Source organism: Stegostoma tigrinum, chromosome 40 (genome assembly GCF_030684315.1).
Source record: "Stegostoma tigrinum isolate sSteTig4 chromosome 40, sSteTig4.hap1, whole genome shotgun sequence".
Lineage (NCBI taxonomy): Eukaryota > Metazoa > Chordata > Chondrichthyes > Orectolobiformes > Stegostomatidae > Stegostoma > Stegostoma tigrinum.
Window position 1 is genome coordinate 4,743,471 of NC_081393.1, and position 13,005 is coordinate 4,756,475.

General features: G+C 43.1%; 1 protein-coding gene across 2 annotated transcripts in view; it reads left to right on the plus strand.

Moving 5' to 3' along the window:
- Positions 1-13,005, plus strand: part of LOC125448087 (rho-related BTB domain-containing protein 2-like) — a 69,880-nt gene that overhangs the window by 47,267 nt on the left and 9,608 nt on the right. For both annotated transcript variants that reach the window (XM_048523099.2, XM_048523100.2), the window contains 3 exons: positions 4,293-4,443; positions 4,810-4,898; positions 10,528-10,633. In XM_048523099.2, coding sequence (XP_048379056.1) covers positions 4,293-4,443; positions 4,810-4,898; positions 10,528-10,633 — 346 coding nt within the window. The remainder of the gene's footprint in view (positions 1-4,292; positions 4,444-4,809; positions 4,899-10,527; positions 10,634-13,005) is intronic.

A 13,005-nucleotide genomic window follows, 5' to 3' on the forward strand; every position in this document is an offset into this window, starting at 1 on the left:
TCTTCCTGATATATATCAACGATGTCTACCTTGGTGAACAGGGTACAATTTCAACATGCGCAACTGACCCAAAACCAGACAGCGTTGTGAACTGCGAGGTGGTTGGTATAGAACTTCAAAGGACAAGGACGAGTGGATGGAGTGAGCATACAGGTGACAGATGCAGTTCAACCGGGAGATATGTGAGGTGTTTCATTTGGTTGGAAAGAACGCGAAGACAGTCTAAAATGATGGGGACTATTTGAAACAATGGGCAGCAGCAGAGATTCGGGTGTATATATACATGTTATCAGCAGATGGCAGCACAGGTTCGAAGCCCAGAATATCCTTGGATTTATTAACAGGGACCTGGGATGGAAAGGTCAAGTCGCCATCGTCTTACCTTACCACATGGGCTGAGAGATGACTGATCGTAGCTTGACTTGAGGGACCCAATACCTCAGGTAAGGGAAAGGTTGAGAAAGAGTCCTTCATGGTAAGCTCAGCTGGTGCAGGAGTTGAACCTGCAATGTTAGGGGTTCTGCATTACAAAGCAGCATACAGCCACACTGAGCTTTACCGAACCCTAGCCTGGTTCCACAAGAGCAGAGGTTGAACCTGCATGCGGCACATTAGACACAGCTGGCATCTTGTGTCCGTTCTGTGCGTCACACATTAGGAAAGGTGTGAAGTCAATGGAGAAGAGTCCAGGGATGAGAAACTTCAATTTTGAAGACAGATTGGATAAGATGGGGCTGTTTCCCTGAAGATAAAAAAGGATAATCGTAGATCTGACATATTCAAAATGATGACGAAATGTCATCAGATGTCTGGACAGAGAGTTGACAGCCAAAGCAAAATTGTCTCGCAGTGAGTGGTTCGGGGAATATACTGCCTGAGACTGCAGTGGAGGCAGGTTCAACTGAAGCTTTGAAAAATGGAGTCTGTGATCTGAAAAGGAAGGGTGTGCAGCAGAATGGCACTTGTTCAATTCATCATTGGGAGAGTTGATGAGACAACGACGGGCCGAATGGTCTCCTTCCGTGGTGTATTTATTCTGAGATTGTGAAATTGCAGATAATTAATACAAGGCAAGATCTCACAACAGCAATTAAGTAAATGAGCTAACAGCTTATTTTCCTCATGTTGGTCGAGCGATCAACGTTCGCCCAGGGCACCTGGATAAAAAAATTACCTGGGGCCAGGTGCCGTCTTTTTCAGAATGAGATTTTAACATCCGTTGTATGAAAGCTGCTGCGTCTGTACTTCGACCGCACTGTGTTATACAACGCAAAACACGGTGTAAATGCCTCGTGAATCTTGTTTTATTAATCAGACAGGAGTTTGTTCAGTCGTCAATGTACAGATGATGCCTGATCTGATGCTGCTTGAAAGATGTGGAGTGCTTGATTTCATCTTTCAACAATAATTAAGAGAGATGTGAGGAGATGAAACACACCGAGTATGACCTTCCATGTTTTATCAAGCGCTGCGCTGTCTGGCTGAAGGTTACAGCGCTATTTATAGAGCTGGCGATGAAGCAACATGACTCCTTTATTTCCAACTTCAGTACAAAACGTCTGATACAAATCAATTTTACAAAAACTCGGAGACCGTATATGAAACAAGCCCTGCAGAGATAGAGCGGATTTTGTTTACTGGCATCTGTTTCTGAAATGTTTGGTCGTTTTCCCTTTGTCACACGACAAGGGGAGAGCCTGACTTTTGGAAACATCTAAAAAGGGTCCTGACTGATTCCAAGATAACAAGGTGTGGAGCTGGATGAACACAGCAGGCCAAGCAGCATCAGAGGAGCAGGAAAGCTGACGTTTCGGGCCTAGACCCTTCTTCCGAAATGATGCTGCTTGGCCTGCTGTGTTTGTCCAGCTGTGCACCATGTTATCTCAGATTCTCCAGCATCTGCAGTTCCTACTATCTCCTGACTGATTCTAATTGCTTTTCGTTTGCATCTTTCCGGCTTTGCCAGATCCTTCGCTTTGTGAAGAATTCAGGACTTCTGTGCATTGCCCACATCGATCAGTTTCTTCAGTGTGGTATGCAAGTGTCAAATTCTATGCAGCACAAAACACACACAATGTCAGACTGATTGCATCCTGCATTAGAAAGAGTTGGTGTGCCTTTCGTGATACAATTTGTGCATGTGTTTTTGTCCCTGAATTGTTCACACACTCAGAAGATCGTTGTATCAGGGCGCGTTATTCTTAACGCGGACGCTAGGTGGCGTAGCAACTGTACCATTTTAGTCCCATGTCATGGGGCTGTTTGGAGCAGAGATGGCACTTGACCACTTGCAGAGTGAATAGGCTCTTAGTTGCCTGATTGGATGACTGGTAAGAGCAAAGCATTCGGCCCCTTGATCCTGTTCCACCATTGGCTTAGATCATGGCTGATGATCTCCCTCAATGCCACTTTGCTGGTCTTCCTCTGCATCCCTTGCTGCCCTTGTCTTCCAAAATCTCCAGGCATCTGGATGGGTATATGAATAGGAAGGGTTTAGAGGGATTTGGCAAAATGCTTGTAAATTGGACTAGCCTTATTCAGGACATCTGGTCGGTATGGATGATTTGGACCAAAAGGTCTGTTTCGATGGTGTATACATCTATGACTCTATCAGTGGAATGAAGATACTCAAACATAAGGCACCTGTTATTTTTCTCAGATTTGCTGGCACAATTGAGAGATTTATCTTCATTTCCTGAATACTTTAAGGCACTTCTGAAACATGGCCAACCCTAGCTGTGAGGTATGAGTTTCACCACATAATGCTTTCAGTTGTATTTTCTACCTGCTATGTAATGAATTACAAATGAATGGGAGTCATGGTACGCAGCCCAGGAAGTGCAAACCCCTGCAATCACTGCAAGAAAAGAGGCTTGGGGGATTGACAACAAAGTTCTACCAATGCCATCATGAGGGGCCAATGGTCTCCTGTGGCATTGTGTCATTGCATCATTCAAATACAGAAAACAAGTGGTTGAGGATTGCTCCAGTAGGCGTGTAGATTTGCTTTGTCCTCACATGATTCCAGTGAGTTCAGTAACCACTGCTCAGTAAAACACAGTGTGTGGGACAAGAGAGAAGAGGTGTGCTGGATATACAGCTAACCCATTCTTTTTGCAAAATAGATTTTTACAAAGTGCATCTCAGGTCCATTTGAGCTGTCTTCTGAATTCTTTTTATACACTGTTTTGTTAAACATTGTTTTAACAGACAGATTTTTTTTTATTATTCACAGTGCCTTACAGCATTAGAAACTTTCTCCAGCATCTTTCACAAAAGCACTTCATGTCAATGCGATACACTTTTAAGTGCAGTCACTTTTTAAAAAATTTCAAAATGTACTTTATTCAAAAAACATATGTTTACTAAGTCACTAAAGCAGTTCAGTTCTGTACAGTAGCATATGAAGAAAAGAGACAAACACTGGAGTTTGACTCTATCCAACAAATAAACCAAAGACATCTCTTACATGTGCAAGATTTAGTGTAGTCATATATCATAGAATCCCTACATTGTGGAAACAGGCCCTTTTAGCCCAACAAATCCACACCGAACCTCAGAGCATCCCACCCAGACCCATCCCCTGTAACTCACTTAATCTACATATCCGTGAACACTATGGGCAATTTAGCATGGCCAATTTACCTAACCTGCACATCTTTGGAAACTGGAGGACCCAGAGGAAACCCACACAGACGTGGGGGAATTTGCAGACTTGGCACAGACAGTTGCCCGAGGGTGGAATTGGATCCAGGTTGCTGGAGCTGTGAGGCGGTAGTACTAATCACTGAGCCACTGTGCCACCCCTGGCACTGCTGTCATGTAGAAAACATGGCAGTCCATGTCCCACATCAAGCTGCCACAAACAGCAATGTGACAATGGCCAAGAAGTCTGTTTTGATGATGTTAATTGAGGCATGAATTGGCTAGGATGCCATTGGAGATCCGTGAGGGCAACTCGAGACCCCAATTTAACATCTTGCAGGCACTCTGTTTCAAACAATGGGGCAGTGCTTTGCGAGTGTACTGTGGTGGAATGTCAAGCTGAACTATACACTTAGACCTTCAATGTGAAATTTACATGCACAGCTTTTCAACTCTGAAGCAAACAGTCCTCCTGACTGACAGCTCACAATACAATTTCTGAAATTGTGTGTGGTGTACAACAAAACACTGCTTTCCTGTGGACTGAATGAAAAGAGCTAGGTTAATTTTTATTGTCAGGTCATATTGGAATTTTGCCTCTCATTCAGTCTCCAGAGACTTTTTACCTTTTTTATATGTTTCAAAAGGTGTACTTTCCAAACACATACAAGAGCTGCATGCAAGCTGTGCTGGAATACCTGTACACAGGACAGTTCTGTTCTAGCCCAGACCTGGATGCCATGGAACTCATTGTGCTGGCAAATCGTCTCTGTCTACCTCACCTGGTAGCATTAACAGGTAAGAAATGGGATCTCACTAAAATTAAAGTTTGCCCAAGGTTCATGGTGTTGAGATCCTTATCTTTGGTGGGAAATCTGTTTGCTTTAGAAAATGCTTCAGTTTTAACTTCCAAAATTGTTCTCACAAGTGCTTCTCTTTCTTGATCTCCCAAGTGGGACCTTATCAAAATCTTTCTTACGGGCACTCAGGCAAAAAGTAACTATTTTGATCCTTCACCACTTCCACATCCTCCATTATCAATTCCCTTGTCCCTGCCTGAAGATGTTTTAGCTTTCATCTACATTCAATGCACAAGGTCAATCCAGTCTTTGAGATTTGATAACTGAGAAATGAAATGAATGGATTGGTTTTGCTTTGTTGCAGAGCAGTACACCGTAATGGGCCTGATTGAAGCAACACACCAGGGTGTAGACATAGATGGAGATGTTCTCCTGTTCCTGGAAATGGCTCAGGTAAGAGAGTGTCTTGGTTTGTAATCCCAGCTAAATTAAATTGTCAAATCCATTTGCCGGTTAAACAGTAACTTTACAAGTTGGCCACAAACAGAGAAACCAGGTGTGTCCCATGTTCGCAGAAAGGCTCGGTAATGCAAACGTAGAATTGTATGCATGAGTGTACTCAGGGAAGAGACTGAACAGAGATGACAAGAAAAAACATAGAAATTCCATTTCAAGAGTTCCTTTTATTTAATTTATTCTTTGGGTGTTGGTCTCGCTGGCAAGGCTTGGGCTTGTTTCACCTCCCTTGTTGCTCTTGAGAAGTGGATGCAGACTTACTTGATCCACTTTGTTAAAGTTGCTTCTGGGATCTTGTATCAAATACCAAAAAGAAATGGAGCTGAGGTTACGATATTACATGACTTAGAGTGGGAAGAGGCCACATATTTTGGAGGAGTTATCAAAGAGGACATGCCAAATCACTGCCTTGCATCCTGCAGATAGAGCAAACTGCTGACGCTAGTATTATGGAGGCTTAACTCCAGGCTGGATTCACCAGCTAGTGGATCGCTTTGTCCTGGTTGGTGTTAAGCTTCTGGACTGTTGTTGCAGCTGCACCCATCCAGGTAAATGGAAAATATTCAATCCGACTTCTGATTGTGCCTCATAGATAGAGATGATTGTGTAGGGAGTCAGGAAGTGAACTACTTGCTGCAGAATACCTGCAGGCTCATTTACCAATCATCCCATCACTTCTGACAAGTGTTCTTCCACACAATGCTGCCAACACCTTCTCTCGAAATGCTGCATCTTGAGATGAACTTACTTTGGAAGTTTTCAGCTTCCACACAAATTTACACTGTCCAGAATGTGCAGTTATGTGACGTTCAGTCTTGTTCAACCTATTGAAAGATGTAATATGAGGACCTCACAGCGAGGGCCACATAGTGCAGGCCTTTTTGCCTTCAATTCTTTATCAGTGAGTGATAGCTGAGAGGAATGCACCTTACCCAATGTTCAAGTGGTTATGGCATTCAGCGTGCAATCAGACACTAAACGATACGCCTAGAACTGAGATCCAACTTGGCAAGACTCTTGTGTTATTTATTTAATACTATCACTGTCCAAATGTCTTTAGAATGTATCATAACCCAACAAGAAGACTGCTCAGAAATTCTTTTTAGGCATTTTACAAATAATAAAGTGAAACACAAATGCTGAAGGCAATATAGCGGACAAGGATTCGGACCATTCCTTGCTGAAAAAGATGAAAATAATCAGTGCTGCATTAGACCACAAGACGAATGAGCAGAAGTAAGCCATTCAGCCCATCAAGTCTGCTCCACCATTCAGTGAGATCCTGGTGGTTTTGATAATCCTCACCTCCACTTTCCTGCTTTTTCCCCATAAACCTTGATCCCGTCACTGATTTACAGATCTGTCTATCTCAACAATGAAACCTGTAGCTAGTTGACAGGTGAGGTCATCGGAGACAATAACACTGCTAGCATTAAATATCCATATGTAATTTTCAGACTGGGGAGGGGATCCTGGCTACTTTTCCCTCTACTCCTCTTCCCACCATGTTAAATAGATGGTGAGATGTGAACCTGGACACAGATTATTTACTTGATGGAAAGTTTATTCCCACAAAGCAACATCACATATCTCTGCTTCCTGGCTAACAACCCACTCACTGCTGGGCAGTGCCTTTTGATAGTACTTACGGTGTCCATTTATAATGAATGAATTAAATCAATGTCAAACTCTTTTAAAGAGGTATTTTCAGATTATTGTAACAAAAACACAGTTGTTGAAAGGAAGGTTTTCGAATTAAAAGGCATTTTGAGGGATATAATACATGCCAGTGTTGGCGCTCCTTCCTGCAGTCTTTTGAGCAAACCTATTAAATAATTAAATTGATTCATGAATTAGTCAGTGATTTAAAGGAACAGCATTTTTTACTCATTTGAGGAACAAAATAAACAATAAACCAAATTGCCAACTCCTTAAAGGGCACTGTCACATTAGTAGAATGAAACAAAAATGACAGAGGAGCCAATTCCTCTTTATAACTCATCAAATCTAACAAATCGATTAATTTGTACTCAATGGCAGAATACTATGACAGAAACTTCAACAGAAATGTATCGACTTCTTTTAAAACATCATTTGGGAGCCTGTGGCTGCTCTCCAGGCCCTGCCGTGCCATCCAGTCAAGGATGCCCTCAAAGGCACCTGGTACTTCTCCAGGAACCACGGGTGCGAGACAGTATTTGGCACTAACAACCCCGCTCCACCTCAATCATAATCCACCCAACTCCATTGGGCACCGTCTGGAGCTGACAGCTTCCTCCTTAGCCAGGATCAAAAGCAGACAAACAAGGCCCTTCTCCTTCTGCCTTCTCATTGAGTGATCAAAGAGCAGGAAGATAGAGATGGAATCTGACCATAAGTTGAAGACTGGCCCCTTCCATTCGTGAAGGTGGGTCTCTAACATTGCACAACCTACATAAATGATGAAATTGGACTCCTCAGGGCCCCAGAGATAGCTGACAGCCTGGATCCCATGAACTCCTTATTCACTGAATGCATGAGACTACTGTGTGCAACGTGCTCAATACCAAATACCAGATGGGGAAAAGGGAAGCCACCCTGATAGTTCAGGCCCCCAGCAGGAGGCGCACTTCCTCCGGCCAGTAGGACAGAAAGCCATGGAGTGCCTGAACACAGACAAGTGTGAGGAAGTGAACACTGTGTCGCAGGAAACCCCTGTGCAGAATGGAATGGCGCAAGGGGTATTGCTGAGAGACAGCTCAATATATGGGGCTGAGATTCCGGAGAGTGGTTGCCCAACCCAGGGCCAATATGAATTTATGTCCAATCAGGGATCAGTTCAAACGGAGGGATGATCAACATATCTGAGCTGCTTTGACCACCACGAGTGCAGGCTGAGCACAATAACTTCTGAATGGTTTTGGCAATGAGCTGGACACACAGCACACACAACGTGCAAATTCCTGTGGTTTCCAATAGCCCATTCCTCCACCATCCAGCACATCCCACAACTCTCGTCTCTCCAGCAGTCAAGCGCCGTCATTAATCTAGCAACATGGTGAATCCATGGTGGCTTGAGTTGCAGCTTCCTGATAATAGCTGCTATTTCTGAGGAGAGGGATCTCAGGTGGGAGCCAGACTGTGTTCCAGAATTTGATCAGCATCTGGTGAAAGGCAGGCAACTCTGGCAATGTGCCATGAGACTTTTTTCAATCTGTAAACATCATAAGGAGGGTTCTCCACATAAGGGTATCGCTGGCAGATCTGAAGACATAAGGTTGTCACCTGGGTGTGAAAGCACACCAGGTCCAGTTTGCCCTTCTTAAGCAGGAGGTGTAGAACTGAGGTAGAGACAAACTGCTGCCTTCCATCCCAAAAGTCAATGGGTTTCTTTTGTACCTTAGAGACAAAATCCAAGGGGAGGGATCCAAGTCACCAGCTAGAACCACAACATGATGGACGCCAGTTGGTTTGTCACCAGGGCTCAACTTCTTCAGAACAGTATCCCAGGGTCACTTCCTTTGCACTGAAGAAGTTTCATCAGGAAATACCTATTTGTCCTGAATGTTAACAAGGCACTTAATAGAACAGTAAAACATCACCCATCCAACTTGCCCGTGCAGCCAATGCTGGCTCTGGTGCTAATACTGAAACAAAGGTGAGATACCTTGGCATTCAAGCTGACATTTTTCTGGTACTGTGACTGAGAACTGTACTAGATAATCACCATGACCACAACCAACTTTAATCTGACCATTCTCCTGACTCTGACGCAGGAGTTATTTGGCATTTTAAGTACGGTGAACTGAGAGTGTGTCCCATTAAACTGAATTCATTACCTCAATGACGAACCTTTCAGTTGAGACTCTGTATGAACATGCTAGAATTAACTCTTATTCACAAGGTGGACACTAGAGCCTGGGAAGAATGAGAGGTTTTTTTTTACCCCTGCTGTATAACTATAGCAGTGGATCTGTCAATCCTGCAGAAATGATCTCAGCAACATCTGTAGACTTATCCCAAAATTTGGAGAGCTATCCTATAGATGATTCGAGCAAAAACTTGATAAAGTCAAGCACAGAAAATTATACCTTACAGATTATTTCCCAGACAACACCAGCCACTGTCACTGGGTGTGTACTGTCTAACCATCAGAACTGCTAGAAGTTGCAGCAGTTACAATGATATACAGTCAGAAGGGATTTGCCACAGCAGTCCTCAACATTCACCCCGTACCCTACGAGGTTTCATGGCATCAACTCAAACATATACAAGAAATCCTGCTGCTGATTTCCACAAATCGCTGAGCCCTTTGTCAGATGAATCAGAACTTCTCCATGTTATACACCACTTTGAGGGAGCACTGAGGGGAGCAAAGGCACAGAAGATACTGTGGGTGAGGGATCCAGCAGCACAAGCTGTGTGCTATTAGCAGCAGCAGCAGCAGCAGCAGAATTGTATTCAATCTCGTTTTGTAACATCATGGCCTTGCTTCCTGTCTTTATTGATCTGTCCCCTTAGCTGGTCATACGAAGTTAAATTTAGAAAGGATGGCATGGTGGCTCAGTGGTTAGCACTGCTGCTTCACAGCATCAGGGACTCAAGTTCGATTCCACTCAGGCAACTGTCTGTGTGGAGTTTGCACATTCTCCCCATATCTGCGTGGGTTTCCATGAGGTGCTCCAGTTTCCTCCCACCTTCTAAGGGTAATTAGGGTTGGGCAACAGGTAAGTGACAACCACAATTCATTAAAGAGGTTTATGAATCATTCCATTCCATCAAAGAAGAGCTTACTATTTGATGAAATTGAAGAGATTTTGACCTAATTGGATGTTCATGATTAAACAAGGGACCACTTGACCAGAAGGACAGAAATAACAAATTATATAGTTCCAATATGAAGCCTAGAGACATTCTGCATTTCAAGTGATGAATTCCAGAATGTTGTGTTTATTCCTGGCCGGGACTACATTGGTGATTTGTTAATCAAGTTAAAGAGCACCAAGTTTAACTCAGGATAACACCACTGTTCTGCATCAAATGGACAATGGCCTGACATTGTGGCGTCAATTTTAACCCATTGCCTTCTGCACATGCAAAGGTCGAAGGCCACTGACTTAACTGACACGCGTGTAATTTTGAAACTACACATGGATGTCTCTCGTACTGCCCCTTGCCTATTGACAAAACACAGAAAAGGTTGCTGACTGACTACAGGCAACCATTGGTACATGGTACTGCTTAACAAGCTTGGTCCAAATGCTTGGAAATGAGGACCAAGGAGTGTGTCCCCTCACTCACTGCACCCCACCACAGGATTTGAGTCACTGATCTCCCTGCAATTACTCAAGAACCTCTTTGATTTCTTATTCCCTCCAGATCTCACTAACACAAATTATGATGCCATCTGTCCCCAAATTCCCATTGCTGTGCAATGACCAGCTTGGTATCTGGCCAAGTGTTGGTTAGGACTCTGAGAGCTTCTGTCTAACTGAGGCCTGCAATTGACTAAAAGGTTCATTGAGCAGTAGATTTAATGAAGAGTAACGATAAGCTCATGTGTATTTCTCTCTTGCTTTCTGAGCAGTTCCACTGTGCCCGTCAACTCGCTGAGTGGTGCCTGCATCACATCTGCACAAACTACAACAACGTATGTCGCAAGTTTCCCAGAGAAATGAAGGCAAAGTCTCCTGGTAGGATTCCAGTACTCTTTCTCATTCAACAACACCATATGCTCTGCCATACATTTCCACCTTCATCATTGTAACCCCCTACAGATGTGACAGTGTTCAGTCAGCACCTCATGTTGTCAATGATCCTTCATATTTCACAGGAGGTTAAGGTTCCCTTCTTTTATTCATGCTTAGACTCTTCAGCAGTTGGAGCCCTTTGATTCCTTTTTCTAAGAATCATATCAGAGGTGGAGGATAATGTGACCTAGGTCTGTTGTAAGAATTCAACGGAAATAACCACAATGTCCAACAATCCTGGATGTCTCTGTCTCTGTAAACCTAATCACGGAAGACCTGTTTATCAGCAGCGAGTTCTGAAACGAGAGAATACAGATTGGAACCAATAAGCTAGAGGGGAAATGTGAAGTAATGCAGTGACGTTTTACAATCTGGAATACATTACCTGAAAGAGTGACAGAAGCAGATTCAACAGTAACTCTGAGGAGAGAATTGGATTAAAAATGAATTATTTGAGAAAATTGCAGGGAAACAGAACAAACCAGAGCTCATTAAGAAAGCCAGCAGGGGTGAAATGCACCAAATAGAACATAGAACATTACAGCACAGTACAGGCCCCTCGGCCCTCGATGTTGTGCCGACCTGTCATACCGATCTGAAGCCCATCTAACCTACACTATTCCATGTCCATATTCTTGTCAAATGATGACTTAAATGTACTTAAAGTTGGCGAATCTACTACCGTTGCAGGCAAGGCGTTCCATTCCCTTACTACTCTCTGAGTAAAGAAACTACTGTGCTGTATGACTCTCTGATTTGGTTATTGGTACATATTTTCGGTTTGTGTAGTCCTTTTATAGTTAAAATTACCGTATGTCCCATTCTTCTTCCAACACGTCACAGTACCAACTGTCAATTGTTTGAAAAGAGACAATAGGATTTTGTATGCATTGGCTATAGTACACCGGTTTGATTCAGGTAGTCTTGTTTCAGAATGTTCGAGCTGACCGCTTTTGTCTTGAACATGAAACTTAAAGAGAAACTCGTTTCACTGGTTCACTGAGAGATAGTTTATTTCCATCCTGGCTAACAGTCCTATTAGGTGCTGAAGGATGAAAAAGCAACTTTTTTGAGATTGTGCTGATCATGACCTTGGGGTATCACACAATGCTAGTTCCACAGTCTCTTATGCGCTTTTAAAGTTAGTGCCTTAAAGTCAGAAAAACAGCAGTTGATTTACACAGCCAGATCCTACAAAACTTGTTGTGTGATCCTCTGTTCACTCTGCATCACTCTGGGTTTTGTCGATATCTGTCTGATGTGCCAGAGGTTAAAATGCATCCCCAGACTGACTTTCTTCTGGAAACTTCACTCACTTCGAAGGCCATTATTGGAGCTACTGTATATTTCTGTCCAGACAGGATTCCCACAGGCCATCAGCCAGCTTTCAGATGTAAATCTTGGAGGTGCGAAAGCATTTCGCATTGAGGATGGGGACTGTGAGTAGTGCTGCTGTCATGCCACTGCTAAAAAAAATTACATCGAACTTTACAAACTGAGACTGGTTGTCAAGCATCACAGATCTGTGACCTGTCACACCTACTACTTCCCAGTTTACCCATCTCACCTTTTCAATCTCTCCTTGCCTCATTTGCTTATCTTGCATTGTCACAACCAGTGCCTATTCTAGACAGCAAGGTGTACTTTCTCACCACCCTTGGAGGAAATTCACCTGAATTCCCTCATTCATTTATTACTGACTATCATTTTTTATAGCCCGGAGGTTTATATTTCCCGAGATAAAACATCCTAAGTCCATCTCCCTTTTTAAAGTCCTTCATCATCCAACCCAGACATTTTGTCAATCTGGTCAATTGTTCAGTCTCAATAACAGGAGTGAGAAGCCCCCTTTGACATGCTCTTCCCCTCCCTCCTGAAGGCTGTAACTCAAGTAGATAAAAGCTTATGGTATCTAATGAATCCATGCTTTGAGCACATTGCCTGTCATTATGCTATTGTTTGGTATAGTTGATAGGAATAACACAGTTATCCAGAAGAGAATCCCAATATATACTGCAGGATTCGTAAAGTAGAATGTAGTTGAACATTCAGCAGCTCCACTATTTAGTTGTGACTGATGTGTAATTGAGCTGTGATTAGCTGCTTGAACTCTGTATTCCCTTATACACCTATCTCACAAAAATCACGATCAACTTCAGTGTTAAAAGTTGTCTTCCAGCATCCACAGCCTTTTATCAGAAAGATTAGGAAATCTCTGGAGCCTTGATGTTTGAGATGCACCCTGATCATGGCTAACCATGAAATGAAAAATTGAGTTCCAAGCCCACTCCGGAGAGTTGAGCACGTAATCTAGG